General features: G+C 47.2%; 1 protein-coding gene across 6 annotated transcripts in view; it reads left to right on the plus strand.

The window, feature by feature from the left end:
• Positions 1–26,372, plus strand: part of Ndufaf6 (NADH:ubiquinone oxidoreductase complex assembly factor 6) — a 146,569-nt gene that overhangs the window by 89,596 nt on the left and 30,601 nt on the right. The window contains exon 1 of one of the 6 annotated variants that reach the window (XM_075966988.1): positions 13,332–13,453. The exons of 1 other annotated variant lie outside the window; for it this stretch is intronic. Coding sequence is in view for 2 of the 5 variants with exons in the window: in XM_075966982.1 (XP_075823097.1) it covers positions 25,140–25,336 (197 nt within the window). In the remaining 3 variants the exon portion in view is untranslated. Of the gene's footprint in view, positions 1–13,331; positions 13,454–25,122; positions 25,337–25,393; positions 25,583–26,372 lie in introns of those variants that run through there. 4 more of the 6 variants (XM_075966982.1, XM_075966985.1, XM_075966987.1 and 1 more) reach the window with 4 other exon arrangements.

Here is a 26,372-nt window from a genome sequence, read left to right on the forward strand (position 1 = left end):
TAAGACACTCTCCTCCATGAGGGGTACAGACAAGGTCTCATTCTGCCCAGGCTGCCCTTGAAATTTGATGGAATCATCCCATTTTACCCTCCTGAGTTCTGAGATTATGTGTTGAACCGTTATTGTTACCATTGTCATTTTTTGGCGGGGGGGGGGGAGTTTGAGAAGGAGTTTTCTCTGGTGTCCTGGCTGGCCTAGAACTCAGGACAGTTCTCCCTATTTGGCCTCCAGAATGCCGTGTCTGCAAGAGTGAGCCCCCAAATGCGGCTTCCCTACCCTTGAATGCCCCAAGCCTGCTTATCTCCTGTTCACCTCACACCATCTCTGTATTCACACGTGTTTCTGCTGGTTAATGTAGGTCCACCCCCTCCACCCCCAATGGCCTAAGCAAGACTTTGGCTCAGTAAACAGAAGCCTAAGGTGGGGTTCTCTTTACCAGGAACTTCCCTTAATCCACCCCTCGAAGGTCAACCACTTCTAGCAAGGACATCTGGTTCCTGGTCAGCCTAGCCTGACTCAGCTTGAAGACTCCCTATTGACTGTCATATAAAATCTTTTCTTTGATTTTCCTATACTTTAGGGCTCTTTCTCTCCTCTCCCCCCATAGCCCTGGCAGTTTGATCCCCAATAAGCCTTTCTGCCCATGGAGTGGCCCCGTTCAGTGGTTCCACTGCCCCCAGCTTAGCACTAAGAGACCCAGGTCACTAACGCTCTGGATTTGCGGGAATAACTAGGAAGGCCTTCCACAAGGCAGCCCACTTTCAGGAACTGGGAAGGTTAGCCCTGGAAGCAGTGATTAGTGTTATTGGTTAATGTCCATGAAAACTGTTCAGATTTACGCTTGTAAACAATCGACCAGTTGCTCTGTTTTTGCCACTGACAAAGCCGAAGAGGTCTTGAAGCTAGGCAGGCCTGAAGCCTGTACCTGGTGTAATGGTGTGTCCTGTCCCTTTAAGAGACAAGCCACGCCCACTGCCTTCCCTGTCTGCCCAAGGCAAGCTGATCTTCAGCTTCCAGCCTGAGTCCCTTCCTTCCATCTCTCTCTCTCTCTCTCTCTTCCCCCCCCCTCTCCCCCCTCCCCACAACTCCCCTTCCTCTCTCTCTCTCTCCCCCTCTCCCCCACTCTCTCTCTCCCCCTCTCTGCCCCCCTCCCCACAACTCCCCTTCCTCTCTCTCTCTCTCCCCCTCTCCCCCACTCTCTCTCTCCCCCTTTTCCCCTCCCTCTCCCCCTCTCTCTCCTCCCCTCCCCCCTTCTCTCTTCTCCCCATAACCCAACTTCACTCTGCATGGCAGGGGCCCATCTTCTCTGTCTCTCACCCACCACTCGCCTTACTGCCTGAGACCTGGCTGCCTTCATGGCTCGGGACTCACTACCTGCTGCCTGCCAGGGCTTGGGGACCTGCTACGAGGTCTCATGGCCTGCTGCCCACTGCCGCCACTTGGGGACCTGCAGCATTTTACTTAAACCATTACACCCCCCTGGTGTCTGCTGTTTATTTTCTCATGCTGGGGATTGAACCTAGGGCCACACACGCTCCCAAGTATTCTGTGACAGAACTACACCCCTTCTCGCATTTCCAGGTTCTTGTTGTCAGAGCAAGAATTTCAAGGCCACACAGTAAGGACTCAGGAAGACTTTTTACTTCTGGGCCTTTCAGTTTCAAAGGGCAAGCAAGCCAGCGGTGGTGGCGCACACCTTTATTCCCAGCACTCAGGAGGCAGAGGCAGGTGGATCTCTGTGAGTTCTAGGCCAGCCTGGTCTACAAGAGCTAGTGCCAGGACAGGCTCCAAAGCTACAGAGAAACCCTGTCTCGAAAAACTAAAAAAAAAAACAAAAAAAAACAAAGGGCGAGCGAGATGTGGGGTGATGAGGGCGGGTGGGGGTGCACAAAGGAGAGAGATCAGTCACCTGGCCTTGGCCCAGCACTCTGAGTCTTAGAGGCCCTGGAACCAAGATTATTCAAGAGCTAAATGGAGAAAAAGTAGGGATTCGAGGACGAGATGGAGCTCAGCCCCCTGAGGTTTGCTCCGAGACCTGTCTTTCCGTGGGTTCTTGACTGCGTGGTGGCAGCGCAGTGATGGCCCAGCCAGTTTTCAAGGTCGATGATGGCGACATCATAATAATGTAGCAGAGGGAAATTAGTGCCATCTCATCCAGCTGTGCTAGTCCCAGAGGTCGTGGAGTGGTCCTGCTTGGTATTACATGATGGCCTGCTGCCGAGGTGTGCCCGCCTCTAGCTGACATGTGACCTGTCCTCTTTTTTCCTGACGCCCAACTGGCCTACCCCAGTATGGCCATGCCAACATTTACATAGGTTTACGTGTAGAACTATCTGAATTCCAGGCTTGTAAATACAGACCCTACCAGTTGCCCAGGGCGTAGCTCATGTGTAGACTCACACATCAGACAGCATCACGCATGATCACCTTTGGTTTGCGGTGCCTTCTTTCCATTTCAGCGGCACAGGGGTCCTCAGGCGCCTGCGCATAATTCATAGTTGAAAGCAATGTTTTGGGTAGGTAGTTTCCTGGTCCGTGCCACTGTTAGAACTAGAGAAGGTTGGACTTTGGTCATGAGCCGTCCTATCATCTTCTCCTGGAGCTCCTGGGTCACTAGGTCACAAGAAACGGGGAGGATGGTGTTTCAGGGAGTCCCCAAAGCAGGAACAGAGAGAGACAGACCCCCCACTATAACCTCACCTGCCCTTGCCGGCAGAGACTGAACCCTCACCATGACCTCACCTGTCCTTACCAGTGGAGACAAAGTCGGCTAATGAAGGTTAAGCAGAGGAGCCAAGGGAGATGTAATTTCAGCAGAGGTCACAAAGGAGGACAAGAAACAGTTGGACAATAAAGGGAATTGGCATGCACGATACAGAGCTCGGAGTGTAGCTCAGTCCCGTTCCCCACTCCCCCATGGTCTCTGTCTGTGGGGCATGAAAGGGTGCTAGGGATCAGGTCTAGCAGTTCATGCACGCTAAAATATACTCATTCTGAATGGCTATAGTTCTTCCTGACTATATTTAAAGTTTATTTAACAAGCCATTATTTGTTATTTTGAATCACAAAGTAAAGATGTAAATCTTATGTTTCTAAGATAAAGGGGCTGCTTCCTTCATTTTCTCTGTCTCTGTCTCTCTCTCTCTCTGTGAAGGGACTCTAGTCAGATTGAACATGGCAGACATGACTCTGGCAAGCCTTGCTCCTTCTCCCCCATCCTCTCTGTCTTGCTAAAAACAAAAACAAAAACAAAAAACCAAAACATGCTAGCCCCCAAGGTCTGTTCCCTTATTTGGCCACTTCCTCCTCCTGAGGTTGACCACCAAGGTCCAGCTATCAAAGTATTGAAATCCAGCAATCAAAAGCCCCCTTTGGCTCACCTAACTAACATGTCCAATTAAAACAAAACACCCCATCCTAACATGGGGTCCCCTTTTCCTTTGTGAAGTGCCATTTGCCTGTGTGCCCCATCTGTCTCCTCTCTATACAAGAAGTCCTTTGGCTGGGCGGTGGTGGCGCACGCCTTTAATCCTAGCACTCGGGAGGCAGAGGCAGGCGGATCTCTGTGAGTTCGAGGCCAGCCTGGTCTACAAGAGCTAGTTCCAGGACAGGAACCAAAAGCTATGGAGAAACCCTGTCTCCAAAAACCAAAAAAAACAAAACAAAACAAAACAAAAAAACCCCAAGAAGTCCTTTGTCCCTCTGGGACAAATGTCCCTTCCCCTCTCCCTTGTTCCCTTCCCCTTCTCCCTCACCCTCTATGTCCTGTCTTGTCTCTTATCCCTGACTTCTCTCCCTCTTTGACAAATAACTGTAAGAGCTATTACTGAGCTCTCAGTTTCTGCCTCCCTACTGATGGGATTAACGCCTGTGCCGCCACATCTGGCTTTTTTTAAAGACTTATTTTATTTTGTGTGTAATTAGTTTGCCTGCATCTCTGTATGTACCACGCGTGTTCCTTGTGTCCGAGGAGGTCAGAAGAAGGCATCAGACCCCTAGGAACTGCAGTTATGAATGGTTGTGAACCACCATGTGGGTTTTAGGAACTGAACCTGGGTCTCCTGCAAGAGCAGCAAGTGCTCTTAACTGCTGAGCCATATCCCAACCCCCTATTACTTATTTTTTTTTTGGTTTTTCGAGACAGGGTTTCTCTGTAGTTTTGGTGCCTGTCCCGGAACTAGCACTTGTAGACCAGGCTGGCCTCGAACTCCCAGAGATCCACCTGCCTCTGCCTCCTGAGTGCTGGGATTAAAGGCGTGCGCCACCACTGCCCGGCTCCTATTACTTATTTTTAAAGCTGTGTAGGGCCAGGCATGGTGAAACTCAGCTGGTGGGCCAGTGCGTTTCAGAACCCTCTTGTTTACATATTCATATCCCTGGGGTTTCAAATTCATATTTCCATATTTCATATCCACCCAGTGTTTAGATTAGTCCATTGCTGATTGAATTCAGGGCAGACACTTAAGGCAGGAGCCCGGAGGCAGGAGCTGATACAGGGGCCACAAAGGAATACGGCTTATTAGCTTGCTCCCCATGGCTTGCTCAGTTTGCTTTTCTGTACACCCCAGGACTCCTGCTCAGGGGTATCACTGCCCTCAGTGGGATGCACCTTCCCATAGCAATGATTAATCAAGCAAATGCCCTACACACTTGCCAACAGTCCAATCTGATGGAGGCATTTTCTCAGGTGAGGCTCCCTCTTCCTGTGTAACTCTACCTTCTGTCAACTTGGCAGGACCCTTAGCTGCAAAGGGAGAAGATCTGAGATTTTTGTGACCCTGGATGCACAGAGTAACCTGTTGGTATTAGCATAAAAACAGACAGGTTGAGCAATCTAATCAAACTGAAGTCCTAGACATAAATCCACACACCTATGAACACCTGATTTTTGATAAAGAAGCCAGAAATATACATTGGAAAAAGAATCATCTTCAACAAGTGGTGCTGTGCAAATTCAAATATTTCAAATATTCAACTTGGTATGCCCCATTAGGTTGGGATCCATGGGGGCCTGCTTTTTTTTTTTGAAGGGAAATGGAGAAGGAGAGGGTCTGGGAAAGGGAGCAGGTTGGAGTGGGGGTGGAGGAGGGGAAGGCGGGGAAATTTTGTGGTTGAGATGTAATATCTGAGAGAAGAATAAATAAATCTTTTAAAAGAGGAAAAAAAGAAAAACCATTCCGTTCTCCCTTGGACCGCCAGCATCATGGAAAGCCGGCCATGTCTGTCTTCATTTTTTGCAGGTTTTCTTTCCTTTGGCCGAAGGCACAGAGATAAATTGTTTCCCTTCATCTTTCTTCCGTCGTTTTAGATTCCCAGAACTGCAGAACTTTCCTGGACAGAGCGGCTCAGGTAATTGTCCTTGTTGGAGAAGCCACACCCTGGAACAGAAGCTGTCTTCAGTGGAACCACCTCACACCTCTCCCGGGAGTGTCCAGACACAGCGGTGGGCGGGGCCACACCTTGAACAGGGCTGCTTAAGCACACACACTCCTTACCTGCTACTACACCTGTGCCGTCCGTCAGTATTTGAAGTCAGACTTCAGGTCTTGTGTCTCTTTCCTTTGTGGTCACAATGAAAGAGTTTCCTCTGCCTCTCACCTTGCAATGTCTGTTCCATTGAAATATTGGGATGAATGACTAAGCTTAGCTCCCAGAACCCTGGCTTTAGCCCTAATAACTCGGGTTACCTTGAGGTGTGAGCCACTGGGCTGCTGACTGAACTTATTCTATGGGCTTAAAGTCTTGTGTAGGTATGAGGCTGGCTTAGGGGACAAGTAGCGTTGAATGATGCTTTGGTTCTCTTTCTCCCCGTCTCTATCTCTCTGGTTTGCCGAGATTGTATTTTACTATGTAGCCCACTCTGGCCTGAAGTGAGAAGCATCCCCCTACCTCAGCCTCCAGGAGTTGGAATTATAGGTAGCTACCACCATGTCTAGTGTTTATTTTGTTTGAAATAGTCTTGCTGTGTAGTCCCTGCTGGGCTTGATCTCATGATCCCGTATCTTCTACCTGCCCTCATTTAATGTCCACGACCAAACGTTTTTTAGTTTTGTTAGTTGGTTTATTTTAAGATGTATTTATTTGTAGGCGTTTTGTCTGCATGAATTACTGTGCACGAGATACGTACGATGCTTTCGGAGGACAAAAGAGCGCATCGGGCCCTCTACAGATGGGGTAGCTGTCATACGGGTGCTGGAAACCAACCCTGGGACTCTGCAAGGGCAGCAAGTGCTTTCAACTGCTGCACCAGCTCTCCTGCCTCTCACGATCTAAACACAGAATATTACAGGGCAGGCTCTTCCTGCCTGCCCTATATGACAGGGAGTAAGTGCTGAGAATATTCATGCATTCGTTCCCTTCTGTGGTGCCTGGAGTCAGAGGATGTTCTGTGAACACTCTCACTTAACCACACCCCCAGGCAGGAAGGCTGGTCCCACTGCCTTCTGTGAGTCATAGGAAGGTTAATTCCCGGATCCAGCAACCTCAGGCGCTGCCCCTTAGAGCTGCCTTTGATCATCCCTTGTGTTTTGCAACTCTTTTCCAACAAACAAAAAAAGTCTGACCACAGTTAAGAAATACAGCCCAGAAAAGATTCCCCTGGAGACACATGCGCAATCTAGGTGAGAGGATTGATGGCCCTGGGAAGACCCAAACCCTTTGAAAGCTGATGCATAAGATTATAGCACAGAGGACCATGGGACAGGACCCTTAGTATAACATTCTAGAGTTAAAGATGCCAGTCATCGGCACCAGTCAAGAAAAGGGCCATCTCTTCAGGGAACCCCCCCCCCCGCCCCCTCTGTTCTCTTTTCTTCTTTTTTTAAATTTTATTCTAAAAACAATCTTTTTCCATCTTGCATACCATTCTCAGTTCCTACTCCCTCCCCTCCTCCCATTCCCTCCACCTTCTCCCCCACCCCACCCCTCATCCACTCCTCAGAGAGGGTAAGGCACATTGCCTTGAGGAAGGACCAAAGCCCTCCCTACCACATCTAGCCTGAGCAAGGCATCCATCCAAAGAGAATGGATTCTAAAAAGCCAGCACAAGCAGTAGGGATAAATCCTGATGCCACTGCCAGTGACCTCACAGTCTGCCCCAGCCATACAACTGTCACTCACATTCTGAGGGTCTAGTTTGGTCCTATGCTGGTTCCTTCCCTGTCTGGCTGGAGTTGTGAGCTCCCTGAGTGCCCCCATCACAGTCCTGACCTCTTTGCTCATATTCTCACTCCTTCCACTCTTCAACTGGACTTTGGGAGTTCAGTCCAGTGCTCCGCTGTGGGTCTCTGCCAATGTTTCCATCAGTTGTTAGATGAAGGGTCTATGGTGACATTTAAGATAGTCATCAGTCTGACTACAGGGCAAGGCCAGTTCGGGAACCTTCTCCATTATTGCTTAGGGTCTTAGCTGGGGTCATTCTGGATTCCTGGGAATTTCTCTAGTGCCAGGTTTCTTGCGAGCCCCATAATGGCTCCCTCATCATTTCTCTTTTGTAGTTAAAACTCATGAGACCCCAAAACAAGAGGGTGCTTGAGCCATGTGCTTGCTTGAACCCACTTCTCTGTGGAGCACACCTTGCTGTGTGTTGACTTGCAGTAACTACATTTTTAACACTACTTTCCTGTGTCTTTCTCAGTTCTTTGTGACACAATGTTAGACCCTAAGTTAACTTGTAAGCCCCATCTGCCCAAGGACCAGGTTCTTCCAGGGATTCTGGGAATTGTAGTTCTTGACAAATAACAACAGTGCCTCATGGGAAAGCACAGTGGCCTATGGGTTTTGTCTATATAAGCCCACCAACACGTCTGGGGCCATTCACCTGGAAACTTTCCGGGTGGATTGTCCTGACCAAATTCCACATCTTGGTCAGCATTTAATATTTTAATAAAAGCTTGCTTTTATTTGGTCAAAATGGTGGAGCTGGTTTTTCTCTGGTGAATTTCAGGATTAACAGCAAAGACATGGACTTGGTATCATCAAGAAGGACTCACAAGACCCCCTCTGGTGACACTTTCAGCTCCTGTGATATTTAGTTAATAATTAATTCCATCAAGAGTAGGAATTTCACTTTATAAATTCCAACACATTTTAAAAATATTGTTTATTCAAAGCCGTGTGGGCATCTGTGTGTCTTTCCTGTGCTTGCGACCTAAAGCCTGGTATCCTTGCTCAGGCTGTTTCTCAACAGATTAGGTTCCTGAACCACAAACACGGGAATTAGGTCAAGGCTAGACGTCTGGCCTACCTCAGCTTAGAAGTCGCCACTCTTCAGCTCTTGCCAGACAGATGGGCAAAGTTACTGTTATTTAGTTTGCTTTTCTCTGAGTATTGGCACAACCATACATTCATGTTCTATGACCTGGGGTCTTCTTTTGATCCTTTAAGTAATTTGTTTGAAAAAACCTTTTAGGGCTGCAGAGGTGGCTCAGTAATTATGTTTGCTGGTCTCCCAAGTCTTGAGAACCTACACTGGGTAGATCGCAACTGCCTGCAACGCCAGTCTACAGGACCCAACACTCTCTTCTGTCATCAGTGAGACCCACACACATGATGTCCACTCACATACATACATCGACACACACACGCAAAAAAAAAATCTTAAAAACTCCTCCTTTTGTAAATGGGGGCACTTAATTATTTTTTTCCCTTGTGTGCACTCCATACGAATGTTCTCTTTCAACTACTACATGTGTTTTGACTGTCTGCAGGCTAGCAAAGAGCCCTTCCCATGCTCCTCAGCTCATAGTCCAGCATTCAGTTTGGTGAATGACAGATTACAGCTCGGTTAATGGCAGAGTGAGGCACAAACAAAAGTGATGGCAGATGTGAGCCACCGTGCCTAGCTCCAGGGATCCTCAAACTCCAAATACCCACATTAAACACCCGAGAAACCGTTCTTTTTCCTCCTGATTTTATGTTCTTGTGTGTGCACACGCCGCAGTATGCATGCGGAGGTGAGAGGACAGCTGTCGGGGTCAGTTCTCTCCTTCCACCCCTGAGGCGGAACCTCTCTTCCCTCTGCTGCTGCAGGGTGTACTCCTAGCTCATTGGTCCATGTGTTTCCCAGAGGCTTCCTGTTCCTGTCTTCCGTGTCCTGGTGGCTGTGCTGGGATTAAAGATGTGAGCCCCTGCAATTGGACTTTTAACGTGGGTTCTAAACATAGACCATCAGGCTTTTGAAGAAAGTGGTTTTACTCAGTGAGTCATCTCACTGTGTTGCATGGGGCCACTTGTTGGTTTCCGGCTGCCTGGCTAACTTAGCCCCGAAATAACCACACAGAAACTGTATTCATAAAATCACTGCTTGGCCCATTAGCTCTAGCTTCTTATTGGCTAACTGTTACATTAATTTAACCCATTTCTATTAATCTGTGTATCGCCATGTGGCAATGGCTTACTGGCAAAGATTCGGCATGCCTTACTCTGGCGGCAGCTCCATGACGACTTCTGACTCTGCCCTTCTTTCTCCCAGTATTCAGTTCTGTTTTCCCTGCCTCCCTAAGTTCTGCCCTATCAACAGGCCAAGGAAGTTTCTTTATTCATTAACCAAGAAAAGCAACACACAGACAAAAGGACCTCCCACACCATTACTGTTTTCTTTTCAAATAGTTGACTTTGCAAGGTGAAGTTTTGGGTGTTTGTATTTTAAGACAGGGGAGCCTCCTTTTTTTGGGGGGGGGTCTTTCAAGACAGGGTTTTTTTGTAGCTTTGGAGCCTGTCCTGGAGCTAGCTCTTGTAGACCAGGCTGGCCTCGAACTCACAGAGATCTTCCTGCCTCTGCCTCCTGAGTGCTGGGATTAAAGACGTGCGCTACCACCACCTGGCCAGGGGAGCCTCTTTCACTCTTCTCTCCCGTCTTAGTTGGGGTTTCTATTGCTGTAAAGAGACACCATGACCATGGCAACTTTTATAAAGAAAAACATTTAATTGAGGGGGCTCGCTTACAGTTTCAGAGGTTCAGTCTATTATCAGCATGACAGGGAGCATGGCAGCATATAGGCAGACGTGCTGGAGTGGAGTCCTGCATCTTGACTCAGACAACAGGAAGTTGACTGACTGCCACACTGAGGAAGCTTGAGTGAAAGATCTCACAGCCCACCTCCACAGTGACACACTTCCTCCAACAAGACCACATCTCTTGGGGGCCGGAGAGATGGCTCAGTGGTTAAGAGCATTGCCTGTTCTTCCAAAGGTCCTGAGTTCAATTCCCGGCAACCACATGGTGGCTTACAACCATCTGTAATAAGGTCTGGTGCCCATTTCTGACCTGCAGACATATACACAGACAGAACACTGTATACATAATACATAAATAAATATTTTTTAAAAAAAGACCACATATCTTAATAGCGCCACTCCCTTTGGGGGCTGTTTTTCTTTCAAACCACAGTTACACTCTCTGGTTAGGAACACTGTTATGTGATATGAATATAATCTTGTATCTAATCCTTATGGTATTTAAAAATTTGTGTGTGTGTGTGTGTGTGTGTGTGTGTGTGAGAGAGAGAGAGAGAGAGAGAGAGAGAGAGAGAGAGAGAAAGAGAGAGAAAGAGAGAATGTTTTACTTTTATATATATATACATATATGCACCATGTTCATGCCTGGTGCCTACACAGACCAGAAGGCAGCATGGGATCCCCTAGAACTAGAATTGCAGGCAGTTGTGAGTCACCATGCGGGTAATAGGAACCAAACCTGGGGTCCTTTACAGGAACAAAGTGCTCTTAACCACTGAGCAATCTCTCCAGCACCAGTATCAAATTTTTTAAATAAGGTCTAAAGAGAAATGCTTCCTTTCTTTCATTACCTCTATTCCTGGGCTTTCTTCATTGACTTTCCTGTAGGAGATGGGGACTTCAATTACCATAAAGTCAGAGCAGAAACAAAACCACAGGGGTGTCTTTCTGTGCTTCCAACAAGCCCCAGCGTGTGGGCTGGTGACACACTGAGACAGAATGGAAATGGCTACTGGCCCTGCTGTAATCCCATTCCTCCTGAGATGGAGGTGGGAGAGACTCTCAGCCTTGGATACTCACCAAGCTCAAGGCTAGCCTGGGCCGGAGGAGACCTTGCCTTACTACACAAAGAAGTTACTGAATTCATCTTGGTATAGAAGGCAGCAAAAGAGGGTGGAAAAGTCAAAGCGGCAGGGCTAGATGAAAGATGAGAAGAAAAATGAAATGGCATGGGGGTAAGCCCTGGGCGCAAGAGGGGTTGGGGAGATGCTCACAGGCAGGCTGCATCCCCGGGTACCTGCCCTAGGGTCTGAAACAGAAATAAACTGTCCATAGCCCTCTGCACAATTGTGCCTCCACCCTTCCCATGTGGGAGTGGTATTATCGCAGGACAGCCTGGAATCTGTGTGTGCACGCGCGCACATGTGTAATGTATGTATGTAAACAACAGACACCAAAATATATAGAACTAAAATATAGAATCAAATTTCGAAGTAATGATATAATATAATATATATAATATAATATATAAAAATATATGATCTGTATATATATATCACTGTTTAAGAATGTTAGATCTACCAGGTGCACACCTTTAATCCCAGCATTTGGGAGGCAGATGCAGATAGATCTCTGTGAGTTTGAGGCCAGCCTAGTCTACAGAGCGAGTTCCAGGACAGGCCCCAAAGCTACAGAGAAACCATGTCTCAAAAAAACAAGAAAAAAATCAAAATAACAAAGTTACATCCTCTGTTCTGATTAGAAAAAAATAAAATGAAAGCAGAAAGAGTCTACCATAACCATGTGACATAATCTTCCTCCTTCGCATATACGATTTTATGTATTAAATCTACAAAACATCCCCAGAATGGCTATGGAACCAAGGATGTCAAAGAGCAAAATGGATAAAACTGCAATTTCAGTTTCTGTTACAGCAGTATGGTAGGCACTCTCTAGGAAACAGAACAGCAGGCTGGCGAGGGGGCTCAGTGGATTAAGGAACTTGCCTCTGGTCCCGATGACTTAGATTCAATCCCCATGTTCCGCATGGCAGATGGAGAAAAATGACCTCTACAAGTTGTCTTCTGACTTCCACAGAATTGAGGTGTACACACACACACACACACACACACACACACACACACACGTATACACACAGATAAATAAAATACATGTAATAACAAAGCAAGTCAGACAATGGTGGCCCACACCTTTAATCCCAGCACTTGGCAGGCAGGCAGGTGGATCTCTGTGTGTGAGGCCTAACCTGGCTACAGAGTAGGTTCCAGGACAGCCAAGGCCACACAGAGAAATCCTGTCTTGAAATAAACCAAAACAAAACTACAAAAACAAAGCAAAATGTAAAACGTATAAACCAAGAATGATAGTACATGCCTTAAAATCCCAGCACCTGGGAGGTGGAAGAAGGAGGAACAGATGTGTGGAGTCACCTTCTGCTATATGGCAATAAAACCAGTCTGAGTTACAAGCCACCCTAGAGAGAGAGAGAGGGAGAGAGAGAGAAATGCCAAGATCATCACACAGAGAAAAAGAGAAAAATGCGAAGACCGTCCTCCCACAAGCATTAAATATCAGAAATCTGACTCCAGTTCATAGGTGCCCAGGCCCCGGTAAACATGCAACCAGTGCTAAATGCTCGAAATGTTTGTTGACTCATTAGATGACCAACTCTTGGGTGTAATTGTGCAATTTTACATTTTAAAAAGTGGTAATTATGGCTAAGTATGATAGGAAAAACACCATGCACTCAAGTTCCTCTTACTCACAGCTGACAATGAGTCCCTTAAAATCAGATAAGCACAAGGTTTGACTGGCGAGTCGGGGAAGCTTTGGTTTAGAGACATGGCGTCATGTGGCACAGTTTGTCCTCGAACTTGCTGTGCAGCTCAGGATCCTTCCTCCTCCCTCCAGTGCTGGAATCTCCAATGTGCACAGCCAGCTCCAGCCAGTAGTTGAAACATTTCATAAGGCACAATGATAGCTTGAAACACTTTTATTTTCTTCCTGGTCTGCCATTCTTCAAGTCCCCCAGCCTGATTTCTCAGCCAGCTGGGATGGCACGGCTAGTTGGTAGCATGATGTATATTGAACCATCCCCCTTTCCTCAGGGTAGATATAGCCCTCCGAGCATGTGCCAGGCGATAGAAGGCCCCCCTTTCTCTGGGCAGAGACATCCCACACCAATCCAACAACGCACTTTGCTCCATCAGCCGGGCATATCTGCACACCGCAGAAGTGCACAGCCAGGTGCCCTGCTTCCAGTGCCAGGGAGACTCATCTTTCAGAACACAATGCTGGGCATCCGGCCATGTCCTAGCAGTAAGAGGAAGAATGGGGCAGTCTACCTTTGGCAGCTGGGGAAGAAGGCCATGTAAACAGATCACAGCAGAGGCGGGTGAAGTGACCAGAAACACGCACAATCTTAGGGCCTGGCTCTGGCCCAGGAAAACCCAGAAAGGAAGAAACAGATAAATAGGTGAAGGATGAACAGGAGTGGGGTGGCAAAAGGGTGAGAAAGCTTTGGTGACCAGGACAAACCCAAGGCTCTTCAGGTAGGTACCAGCAGCCTCACAGAGGCAGACTGTAGCCTGAGCCTAGGTCTTGGGTCACATGGTTTCTGTTGAAACTGCCTGGCTATGGTTTTCCTTCCTCCCCTCGTCCCTCTGTGTCCCCCCTTCCTTCCCTTTGACATGATTCAGATAAACCCTTCATAAACAACAGAGGGTTGGACAGTGTTCATTTGTCAGGACTGTCCTCTGTGTAGCTCCCTTGGGAACTGACAGTGCCCCCGAGTGGTTGGTCAGATGCTGGGGTTCGGATCATTACTAAAAGGTCTACTTGAAGACACAACGCACAGGATGTTCCAGGAAGAGAGAACAGCAGAATACCACAACATTTTGTTGGCCAGATGTAACATCCTTGGTGAAAAACAGGTGTAACCTCTGGTTATGAAACAGCACTGAAGATCAGCTGAAGTAGGATTTTGAAACTGCCAGACTGCTTATTGCTCAAGAAATAGCAGTTGTTTTGTTCCAGAAGCCGTTTTGGGAGCACAGATTCCATTTCCAATTCCCACGATCCTTTCTCTGTCTTGGTGCAGTGCTGCCTGCCAGGAAAATCCAGAGGGCGCATGTGTGTAGAATAGTCACCCAAGCCACCCTCACTCAGAAAACAACAACTTGTAAGTGTGCTTTGGCAGGAAGTCGGGGCACTTCTGAGTCATTAGGGGAGGACAGGTATATATAGGCATCAATCAAAGTGATCGTATGGGGGGGGGGGAAATGAGAGAATGGTCTCCACAGTGTTTTTACTACAGATATATGTGTGTGTGAGAGAGAGAGCTGAGGGTGCACACATGCCACAGTGCCCATGTGGAGGTCAGAGGACGACTATGGGAACTTTGTTTTCTTCCTCTCCATGTGGCTGCCAGGAGTAGAACTCAGGCTGTCTGTCCTGGCAGCCACACCTCTGGTCTGCGGGCTCACCTCCCCAGCCCACAACAGCAATCTTCACTTCTTCCTCTTTAGTAGGCATTCTGATATTTGCTGTTCCGAAACTACTGTGCCTTCTGAACACGCTCGTGGAGCGAGGGGCCGACTGAAAGCTTCAGTGGGTGCTTTTCTGCTTAGTCACTACGTCAGCAATAGCAGGAGCCTCACGGGCTGAGTTTTTCCTCAGCCGCTCCAAACTGGCAGCTGCAGACGTCACACTCCAAGGCCAGGTTCTCTTTGCTAACTCCTTGAACCAAAGGTGATGTGAGTTAGCAGAGTCAACTGCAGAAACACCTGTGGGGCCTCAGTCTGTAGGGATCCAGCGAAGCAGACAACAGTGAATTCCCCTGTCAGGCCCTTGATCCTCCAGGGCCACAAGTGTCACTCTGACGGACAAAACTGACGAGGAACAAAAACCCAGCCCACCTTCGTACCCAGGAATCACTTGCCAGAGAACAAAAGGCAAAGTCAAGAACACTGTGTAAACACCAAGAAAGAACATTCCTCCAAAGTAGGAAGGCGTGTTGGAACAGGGCAGGTTAAAGACTAAAGATCCAGGGCAGTGGCGGAGAGGCCAGGGATGTGTCCAGTTCTATTTCGTGGTCCTGTTATGGGCAATCCCGTGCCAATAACTACTTATAAACAGAGGTTTCTCTGTCCCACCCTGGCTGCTTCTAAATGATCACTCAGAGGCTTAATATTAATTGCAAAATTCTTGGCCAAATATCTTAGGCTCGTTACTAATTAGTTCTTACATTTAAATGAACCGATTTCTATTAATCTATGTATCGCCACGTTGCCGTGGCTTCTACCGGTCTGCTGGCATCTTGTTTCTAGGGCAGCTGGCTTGCACGTGTTTCCCGACTCCGCCCTTCTCCTCTCTGTATTCTCTTTGTTTGGCTTTCCCACCTGGCTTTATTCTGCCTTGCTATAGGCTAAAGCAGCTTTTACTATCAACCAATGAGAGTAACACATATTCACAGTGTACAGAAGGATATCCCACAGCAAACGGTATCCAGAAAGTGTGTACCAAAGTGGCCTCAAGCTCCCCTTAAGCTCCACGTTTCTGCCATCTCAGTCTAGGCCACAGTGATCTCTTACTCCAACAACCTTGTCCCCAGTTTCTGGCTCATTCATATTCAGAGGGGATCCCCTCCACTTCTGAGCTCTTTGAGGATTTCTCTGTTTATTTTATTTGTGTGTGTGTGTGTGTGTGTGTGTGTGTGTGTGTGTGTGTGTGTGTGTGTGCATGTGTGTGTATGTATGTACGTGTGTGTGTGTGTGTACTCCCTTGAAGGTTGGAAGGGAGAGTTACCTTCCCTGGAGTTCCAGATGGTTGTGGGCCGACCTGTGGCTGCTGGAAACCAAACCCAGATCCTCTGCAAGAGTAACGAGTAAGTGCTCTTAGCCTCTGAGCCGTCTCTCTAATGCTGCCCTGCCCAGTCCTTGACATCAATATATTTAAACCTCCCACCCCCTGATTTTTGAGAGCACAGGATTTACTTTGTATGAGATTTGAAAATGTCAGCTATATTAAAGACTCACAGCTTTGGCTCACAATTATGAGGTGATAATCGCAGATCTGGGCAAGGATTCAACTATAAACTATGACAGAGACATAGGGAGTTTGATTCTGTGTCGGGCTCTCGATAGGGAACTTACACTACGACAAAGACAGGAATTTGATTCTATGTCGGGTTCTCGATAGGGAACTTCGCACAGGACTTGTGAGTCATGAGCAACAGAGCGTCCTTGTCACATGTGTGCTGTATTTGTTTTACATGTTTGCTCCTGACACGAACTCCTAAAGCCTTTCAAATGTCACAGGTCGTAGGAATATCTTTTGTTCTATTGAGGAGACTCTCACTGGCTTTGGGGGTAGCTTCTGTTTAGGGACTGCTCAGAGGAGGCTCGGTTAGAAGATTTGAACGTTCAGTTTCACCCATCAGGCATGCCTGCATGCGGAAGCCCCCATAAAATCCTCTGGTAGGAAGATCTTCCTCCAGAGATCGCCTAGGTTTGCGAACATGTGAAGGGGCTGGGAGAACAATGTGCCGAAAGATTGCATGGAAACTCCATGGCCTCCCCACAAATCTCACCTAATGTAACGCTTCACCTGCGTGTTCATCTGTGTCCTGTACCGTGTCCATCACCTGTGTGTTCACATGTGTGCTTTAACCATGTCCATCACCTGTGTGTTCACATGTGTGCTTTAACCATGTCCATCACCTGTGTGTTCATATGTGTGCTTTAACCATGTCCATCACCTGTGTGTTCACATGTGTGCTTTAACCATGTCCATCACCTGTGTGTTCATATGTGTGCTTTAACCATGTCCATCACCTGCGTGTTCATCTGTGTGCTTTAACCATGTCCATCACCTGTGTGTTCATATGTGTGCTTTAACCATGTCCATCACCTGTGTTCATATGTGTGCTTTAACCATGTCCATCACCTGTGTGTTCACATGTGTGCTTTAACCACGTCCATCACCTGTGTGTTCATATGTGTGCTTTACCGTGTCCATCACCTGTGTGTTCACATGTGTGCTTTAACCATGTCCATCACCTGTGTTCATATGTGTGCTTTAACCATGTCCATCACCTGTGTGTTCACATGTGTGCTTTAACCATGTCCATCACCTGTGTTCATATGTGTGCTTTAACCATGTCCATCACCTGTGTGTTCATATGTGTGCTTTAACCATGTCCATCACCTGTGTGTTCATGTGTGCTTTAACCATGTCCATCACCTGTGTTCATATGTGTGCTTTAACCACGTCCATCACCTGTGTGTTCACATGTGTGCTTTAACCATATCCATCACCTGTGTGTTCATATGTGTGCTTTAACCACGTCCATCACCTATGTTCATATGTGTGCTTTAACCATGTCCATCACCTGTGTTCACATGTGTGCTTTAACCATGTCCATCACCTGTGTTCATATGTGTGCTTTAACCATGTCCATCACCTGTGTGTTCATATGTGTGCTTTAACCATGTCCATCACCTGTGTGTTCATATGTGTACTTTACCGTGTCCATCACCTGTGTGTTCACATGTGTGCTTTAACCACGTCCATCACCTGTGTTCACATGTGTGCTTTAACCATGTCCATCACCTATGTTCATATGTGTGCTTTAACCATGTCCATCACCTGTGTTCACATGTGTGCTTTAACCATGTCCATCACCTGTGTTCATATGTGTGCTTTAACCATGTCCATCACCTGTGTGTTCATATGTGTGCTTTAACCACGTCCATCACCTGTGTGTTCACATGTGTGCTTTAACCATGTCCATCACCTATGTTCATATGTGTGCTTTAACCATGTCCATCACCTGTGTTCACATGTGTGCTTTAACCATGTCCATCACCTGTGTTCATATGTGTGCTTTAACCATGTCCATCACCTGTGTGTTCATATGTGTGCTTTAACCATGTCCATCACCTGTGTGTTCATATGTGTACTTTACCGTGTCCATCACCTGTGTGTTCACATGTGTGCTTTAACCACGTCCATCACCTGTGTTCACATGTGTGCTTTAACCATGTCCATCACCTATGTTCATATGTGTGCTTTAACCACGTCCATCACCTATGTTCATATGTGTGCTTTAACCACGTCCATCACCTGTGTGTTCACATGTGTGCTTTAACCATGTCCATCACCTGTGTTCATATGTGTGCTTTAACCATGTCCATCACCTGTGTGTTCACATGTGTGCTTTAACCATGTCCATCACCTGTGTGTTCACATGTGTGCTTTAACCATGTCCATCACCTGTGTGTTCACATGTGTGCTTTAACCACGTCCATCACCTGTGTGTTCACATGTGTGCTTTAACCATGTCCATCACCTGTGTGTTCATATGTGTGCTTTAACCACGTCCATCACCTGTGTTCATATGTGTGCTTTAACCACGTCCATCACCTGTGTGTTCACATGTGTGCTTTAACCATGTCCATCACCTGTGTGTTCATATGTGTGCTTTAACCACGTCCATCACCTGTGTGTTCATATGTGTGCTTTAACCGTGTCCATCACCTGTGTGTTCATATGTGTGCTTTAACCATGTCCATCACCTGTGTTCACATGTGTGCTTTAACCACGTCCATCACCTGTGTGTTCATATGTGTGCTTTAACCATGTCCATCACCTGTGTTCATATGTGTGCTTTAACCATGTCCATCACCTGTGTGTTCACATGTGTGCTTTAACCACGTCCATCACCTGTGTGTTCATATGTGTGCTTTAACCATGTCCATCACCTGTGTGTTCACATGTGTGCTTTAACCATGTCCATCACCTGTGTGTTCATATGTGTGCTTTAACCATGTCCGTCACCTGTGTTCATATGTGTACTTTACTGTGTCCCGTGTCAGGGAACCTTCAATTTATAGCCATGCTAAACAAAGCATAGGTTGCCTGGGGATCCACTTCTTGTTATGTCTGTCATGGCGTCAGTCTTGAGAGACTAAGCCCTTTAATCTGTGGAATGTGCAGTTGTTTATGTTAAATCATTTCATATGAAGGACTCTCAACTGGTGTTAGATGTATTGTGTGAATATAGGAAAATGCAATTGTGTTCTCTTTTAATAATGGGGATTAAATAATTAAAGCTTTACATATGCCAATGAAATTAACTATGATGTTGTTAAATGTTTATAAAGTTGAACATTTTGTTTATTTTTATTTAAGTCTTGGTATTTTAAAAAGTTGTGTTAGGTATGAATTGATCATAATTTAACACAAATACCTTTTAAAATGACTGCAAAAACTGATCTTTGGTGGGAAGGCATGGCTGCAGGAGCATGCAGTGATGACATCATGGTGGGAAGGCATGGCTGCAGGAGCATGCAGTGGTGTCATGGTGGGAAGGCATGGCTGCAGGAGCATGCAGTGGTGACATCATGGTGGGCAGGCATGGCTGCAGGAGCATGCAGTGGTGACATCATGGTGGGCAGGCATGGCTGCAGGAGCATGCAGTGATGACATCATGGTGGGCAGGCATGGCTGCAGGAGCATGCAGTGGTGTCATGGTGGGCAGGCATGGCTGCAGGAGCATGCAGTGGTGGTATGGTGGGCAGGCATGGCTGCAGGAGCATGCAGTCATGACCTCTCACATGTCATGGACCAGGAAACAGAATGTGTAGGCCCAACTAGAAGTGGCTACAAACTCTGGCCTTTATTAAGCTACTTCTCTGGCTTCTATTTAAGGATTCCAGAATTTCCCTGTGGGGGACATTTCCTATTCAAACCGACTCAGGGGATGTTGTGCAGGACTTTCATGACTTTGAATTGCTCACACCCAAACTCCTGCTGCCTGAGAGTTAATCTTGTTCAACTCGCTGCTTTAATTTTCTATCCTGTTTGAGTAGATTACCTATATTCTTTTTTTTTCTTTTTCTTTCTGTACTGGGTGGTTTTGTGTGTGGAGTCTTCAGAGGAGGGAGCCTCAGCTGAGGAAATGTTTCCATGAGATCTGTCTATAAGGCATTTTCTCATTTGGTGATCAATGGGGGGAAGAGCTCAGCCCATGGTGGGTGCTGCCATCCCTGGGCTGGTGGTTCTAGGTTCTATAAGGAAGCAGACCTAGAAAGCCATGGGAAGCAAGCCAGTAATCAGCTCCCCTCCATGGCCTCTGCATCCACTTCTGTCTTTGGGATCTTGCCCTGTGTCCTGACTAGCAATAATAAAGTGTAAGCCAAATAAACCCTTTCCTCTTCAACTGACTTTTTGATTACAGCAATAAAAACTCTAGGACTCTTTTCTTCCCTCCCTCCCTCCCTCCCCCCCTCTCATGGGTGTGCTTTTTTTTTTTTTTTTTTTTTTTTTTTTAGAGACAGGGTTTCTCTATGTAGTCCTGGCTGTCCTGGAACTTGCTCTGTAGACCAGGCTGGCCTCGAACTCAGAAATTCACCTGTCTCTGCCTCATGAATGCTGGGATTAAAGGTGTGCGCCACCATGCCTTTATAGTGGCAACCTATATTCTTATCAATACAATAGCAGTCACTGGGCTGGAGAAATGGCTCAGCGGTTAAGAGCACTGACTGCTCTTCCAGAGGACACGGGTTCAATTCCCAGCACCCACATGGCAGCTCACAACTGTCTGAAAATCCAGTTCCAGGGGTTCTGACACCTTCACACCAATGCACATAAAATAAAAATAAATAAATCATAAAAAATTAAAAAAATAGCAGTCACTATGTTTTATAATTACTCGTGGTCATTTTTATTTGCTTAAAATTTTACTTTATTCTTGTTAGTCCTGGCTTTAACAGATGACAAAAGTTCTATGTCTGGGCACACAGCAGCTGAAGATGATTAAAAGGACACCTGGGAGGCGGGGGCAGCCACAGACATCTGTGAATTTGAGCTCAGCCTGGCCTACATAGTGAGGTCCAGAGCTGCATGGTGAGACTGTCTCAGTGGAGGAGGAGAAGGGGATGGAGAGGACACAGAGCCTGTACAATTCTGGAAGCCTAGCCTCTATAGTGTGCGTACATCCTAGCCTCTAACATGTGTGTACATCCTAATATCCTAGCCTCTAACGTGTGTGTACATCCCAGCCTCTAACGTGTGTGTACATCCTAATATCCTAGCCTCTAACGTGTGTGTACATCCCAGCCTCTAACGTGTGTGTATCCCAGCCTCTAACGTGTGTGCACATCCCAGCCTGTAACGTGTGTGTACATCCCAGCCTCTAACGTGTGTGCACATCCCAGCCTCTAACGTGTGTGCACATCCTAGCATCCCAGCCTCTAACGTGTGTGCATATCCTAGCCTCTAACGTGTGTGCATATCCTAGCATCCCAGCCTCTAACGTGTGTGCACATCCCAGCCTCTAACGTGTGTGTACATCCCAGCCTCTAACGTGTGTGCACATCCCAGCCTCTAACGTGTGTGCACATCCTAGCATCCCAGCCTCTAACGTGTGTGCACATCCCAGCCTCTAATGTGTGCGTACATCCCAGCCTGTAACGTGTGTGCACATCCCAGCCTCTAACGTGTGTGTACATCCCAGCCTCTAACGTGTGTGTACATCCCAGCCTCTAATGTGTGTGCACATCCTAGCATCCCAGCCTCTAACGTGTGTGCATATCCCAGCCTGTAACGTGTGCGTACATCCCAGCCTCTAACGTGTGCGTACATCCCAGCCTCTAACGTGTGTGCACATCCCAGCCTCTAACGTGTGTGCACATCCCAGCCTGTAACGTGTGTGCACATCCCAGCCTCTAACGTGTGTGCACATCCCAGCCTCTAACGTGTGTGCACATCCTAGCATCCCAGCCTCTAACGTGTGTGCACATCCTAGCATCCCAGCCTCTAACGTGTGTGCATATCCTAGCCTCTAACGTGTGTGCATATCCTAGCATCCCAGCCTGTAACGTGTGTGCACATCCCAGCCTCTAACGTGTGTGTACATCCCAGCCTGTAACGTGTGTGCACATCCCAGCCTCTAACGTGTGTGCACATCCCAGCCTCTAACGTGTGTGTACATCCCAGCCTGTAACGTGTGTGCACATCCCAGCCTCTAACGTGTGTGCACATCCCAGCCTCTAACGTGTGTGCACATCCCAGCCTCTAACGTGTGTGCATATCCTAGCATCCCAGCCTCTAACGTGTGTGCATATCCCAGCCTCTAACGTGTGTGCATATCCCAGCCTCTAACGTGTGTGTACATCCCAGCCTCTAACGTGTGTGCACATCCCAGCCTCTAACGTGTGTGCACATCCCAGCCTGTAACGTGTGTGTACACCCTAGCATCTTAGCCGTTGAACCAGTGTAAGCACAGAGTAGATACTTGATAAATATCTTGAAATGAACAAAATCATAGCGTAAGAATGTGTGTGATAACATTCGACTAATCAAGTAAGATTGGACAGGCCATATGTCAAACCAAAGTCTATGCTTAAAAAGGGGAAATATCAAAATATGGACAGCAATTGTTTGAATTATAGGTTTTAGTATGACATTTTAAAAATGCATTTGCCTGTATTTTTCTTTTCTTCTTGCGGGGTGGGACTAGGGTAGGGAGAGTTGAGACAGGTGTTCTGCAGCCTAGGCAGCCCTCTAATTCAAACACAGGCGAGAGTGACCTTGAGCTCCTGATCCCCTGCTTCTACACCTTGAGTGTGGTGATTAGCAAGGAGAACCACAGCTTCCTCAGTGAGGGAGTCTGTTGTGTTGGGTTTTTATATATGACCTATTATATATGAATAATACAAAACATGCAAAGCAAAGCTTGAGGGATGACCCAGTGATCGAGAGCACTCGCTGCCTTTCTGGAGGTTCCCTTCTGTCTGTTGCATCCAATTGGGTGGTTGACAACCTGTTCCTTCAGCTCCAGGGGATCTGATGCCCTTTTCTGGCCCCCATGGGCACTGATCCCCCAAGAATATAATAATATAATCATGAAAATAAAAATAAACCTTTAAAAGGGGTAGGTGTTGTCAAGATGGTGCAATGTACAAAGGTCCTTGTTATCAAGCATAAAAATCTGAGTTCTACCCATGTTATCCACACGGTGGAAGGAGCTACACACACACACACACACACACACACACACACATTGTTTTTTGAGTTTTTGCTAAAGGAGGGCCCTCTGATGACAAACCCAACAGCAGGACATATAAAATGCTGGCATACTGATCTCAGAACTATAAGAAAATAAATTTATGTTGACATTAAAACTAAACAAATGCAGAATGGAGCTCTTGTGACAAGTTAGCTTGACTCTTGGCATGAGGCACGAGAAGCTCTCAACAGAGAGCTGTGGAAAAATCCGAGGTAGAATAGTATCTGAAACAACAGAACATAACTCTTTACAGTGTAGTTATTAATCAACCAAAGAACAGTGAAAAGCAGGCTATATTTGGGAAAATATGCCATTGTGTTTTGTACACGACAAAAGTCAGTTCCAGCCATTACCATAGAGTGATAACTAAGGTGGCCACGGTGGGCAACCAATCTGGCTTAAGGCCCAGTTAACAAATGCGCTTCTGTGGTCTTTATCGGATCTTCTGCACAGGCAGTGAGCTTTATGCTTTGACTGTGTTCTCAGAGAAAGGGCGCTTTGAATTCAAAGACATTTCTTGATATCAGAGAATTAGAGTAAGAATGTATTTTCATTTTCATGTATTCAGTTTCCCCTTTCTATTTTTTTAAAGATAGGTAGCCCACACAGGCTTCCAAACTCACAATGTAGCCAAGGATAACTTTCAATTCTTTGTTTTATTTTATTTTTTAATTAAAATGTTCTAACTGTGTGTATGCGTGGGTGCCCATGGAAGCCAGTGGCCTTGGATCCCTCCTGGAGGTGGAGTTCAGGTGGTTGTGAACTGCCTGATGTGGACACTGGGAGTTGAACTAGGGTCCTCTGGAAAGGTAACAAGTGCTATTTTTTTAGCTGAAAATAATTTTTTCCACACAATATATTCTCATTATGGTTTCCTCTCCACCTCTTCTCAGATCACACCCACTTCCCCACCTGCCTACATCCCCCTTCTTCCTCCCTTTTATTAGAACACAAATAAGTGTTCTTGACCACTGAGCCATCTCTCCAGCTGGACACTCAATTATCGGTCCTTTTGTCCCTACCTCTCAAATGCTGGTATGACATGTGTGTGCCACCATACTTGCTGAATGTTCAGTTCATAATAGTTGGTAACAATAATCATGTGTAATATAATTTCATTTTTATTGCATTTAAGCATCATATTAGCATATATTAATATACATAATAACGGGTTTCATTCTGGTATGTACATAATGTATTTTGTATTCGCCTCTTGTTGCCCTCTGCTGTCTCCTGCTCCTCTGAGCCATCTCTCCATCTCATATAGCAAGCTTTCTTACCCACTGACCCATCTCTCAGCCTCATATTGGAATTCGAGATTCTCCACAGGCAAAAACGCTTTGATTCCTAGCTGAGAGGCTACTTTCCTTTCTTGTTCACAATTTCCTCCTTCTGTGTTGCTTCAGCCTCGCTGTGTAACGTAGGCTGGCTTTGAACGCTCGACCCTTCTATCTCAGCCTCTTAGTGCTGGCTTAACAGATGTGTACTTCCACGTTTTGACCTTACTTTCATATGAAGAGAGGCAAGGCAAGTCGGCTTCTACAAAGGTCTAGGGACTGGCAATGGGGATGAAGCAAGAAGCGAAATGATGATTCTGTCCTCTTGTGTTGTGAGAGACAGCCAACAGCCAGCGGGCTACAGACTGGGGATTTGCTGGTTGATAATGGCTGTGTAACCTGTTGTCTCTCCAGCATCTTTGTGTTTTTCTCTTGGAGCTACGGGCCAGTAGGCAGCACTGGGAGGGCTCTGGGAATATGTGTGGATAAATCAATATGGCAGGCTTCAGGCTGTGCAGTTACAATCTTTGAGCCACGCACGCTCCTACTCCTGTTGAGGACCAAAGGAGGTTGGCATCTCCGGGGTGGAGGAATGCAACGTCTGCCGCTCCTTCTGCAAGAAGCAGGCACGGGCAACTTCTTTTGGAGTTCTGGAATCCTGTGAGGGCGGACGCTAGAAGTGTGGGAACACAGCGACACCTGGCTCCGGTCGGAGATGCAGACTCCCTCTGCAGGGGCACAGGGACCTGCCGGGGGCGTGGCCGCGGGACGGGGCGTGGCCTCGGGGTCGGAGAGCACGCGACGCGGGTGTCATGGCGACTCCCAGGCTCAGTTCAGTCTGCAGCCCAAGGCCGTTCGGTTTGGCCGGCCTGTTCCGTCGCCGGCCGCCTCGGGACGTGTGGGACTGTGTGCGGCAGCTCCCGGGGCCCTCGGCGGTTCGGCGCAGCGTGGCGGCGGCCAGCGGACCCGGCATCCCGGGTTCCGACCACTACTGCCTGGAGCTGCTGAGGTGAGCGGCGGCGCTGCCCCGGGACGTCCCCGAGAGCGGGAGCCTGCGGGGCGGGGAGTGAGCTGGGACCGCATCCTCTGCGTCCTGCTTTCTGCCCCGATCTGGGGCTGCATCCTCCATGCCCTGCCTTCTGCTGGCCTCCGTGCGGGTGCCTGTTCGCGTGGACCTGGAATCTTGTCGGGATTTCTTCCCCTGCTCAACGCGTTCCCTGCCTGGACCCTAATTTTAAGGGACCTTGCATGCAATGTAAGCGTGCAACCTTTGCTTGCTTAGCACTTTTTATTCATAGACAGCTAGTGACTTTAACACCGTTAAGTGACCTTGGGTTCAGTGTACTCTGCAAAGTATTTCACAGGTGCTGAGGATTTAGCTCTGTTGCTAGAATACTTGCCTAGCACGCACGGCACGAGGGTTAGTTAGAGCAAGGGCTCCATACAAAACCTGGCACACTTCTTAGTAGAGAGAGGCAGGTTCAAGGTTGTTGTCGGTCACATATCAGCCTCATGAAACTGTACTAGAAATTGTTTACAATTATTTAACTTATTTAACGGTCCCTACAAACTGAGAATCCCATCAAGGGTTGTAAGAATTAGAGCATTTAGGAGCTGGAGAGACGGGTCAGTGGTTAAGAGCACAGACTGATTTGGAGGGCCTGGGTTCAGTTCCCAGCACCCACATGGCAGCTCACAAGTGCCTGTAAATTCAGTTCCAGGAGAGCCAATGCCCTCTGGAGTTCCTGGGCACTAGGTAAGCGGCGTGATGCATATGTGTTCACAAAAAACTCATATATGTAAGAATAAGTACAATTTTAAAAATAAAGCTTTAACAATTAGAGCATTTAGCTCCATGCCTGGCACATTGTTAGGTTAGTATTTAATAGACAGATGATCACACTTCGTGACAGATAAAGGGAACAAGGAATTTGCCTGAGATTTACTAGAACAATCTTATGATGTGTCTGGAAATCCATCTGGGAGTTCCTCCACAGACATGAGTGGGGATGTGGGGTGGGCTGGACCTGCCTTGGAATAGAGCC

Source organism: Microtus pennsylvanicus, chromosome 3 (genome assembly GCF_037038515.1).
Source record: "Microtus pennsylvanicus isolate mMicPen1 chromosome 3, mMicPen1.hap1, whole genome shotgun sequence".
Lineage (NCBI taxonomy): Eukaryota > Metazoa > Chordata > Mammalia > Rodentia > Cricetidae > Microtus > Microtus pennsylvanicus.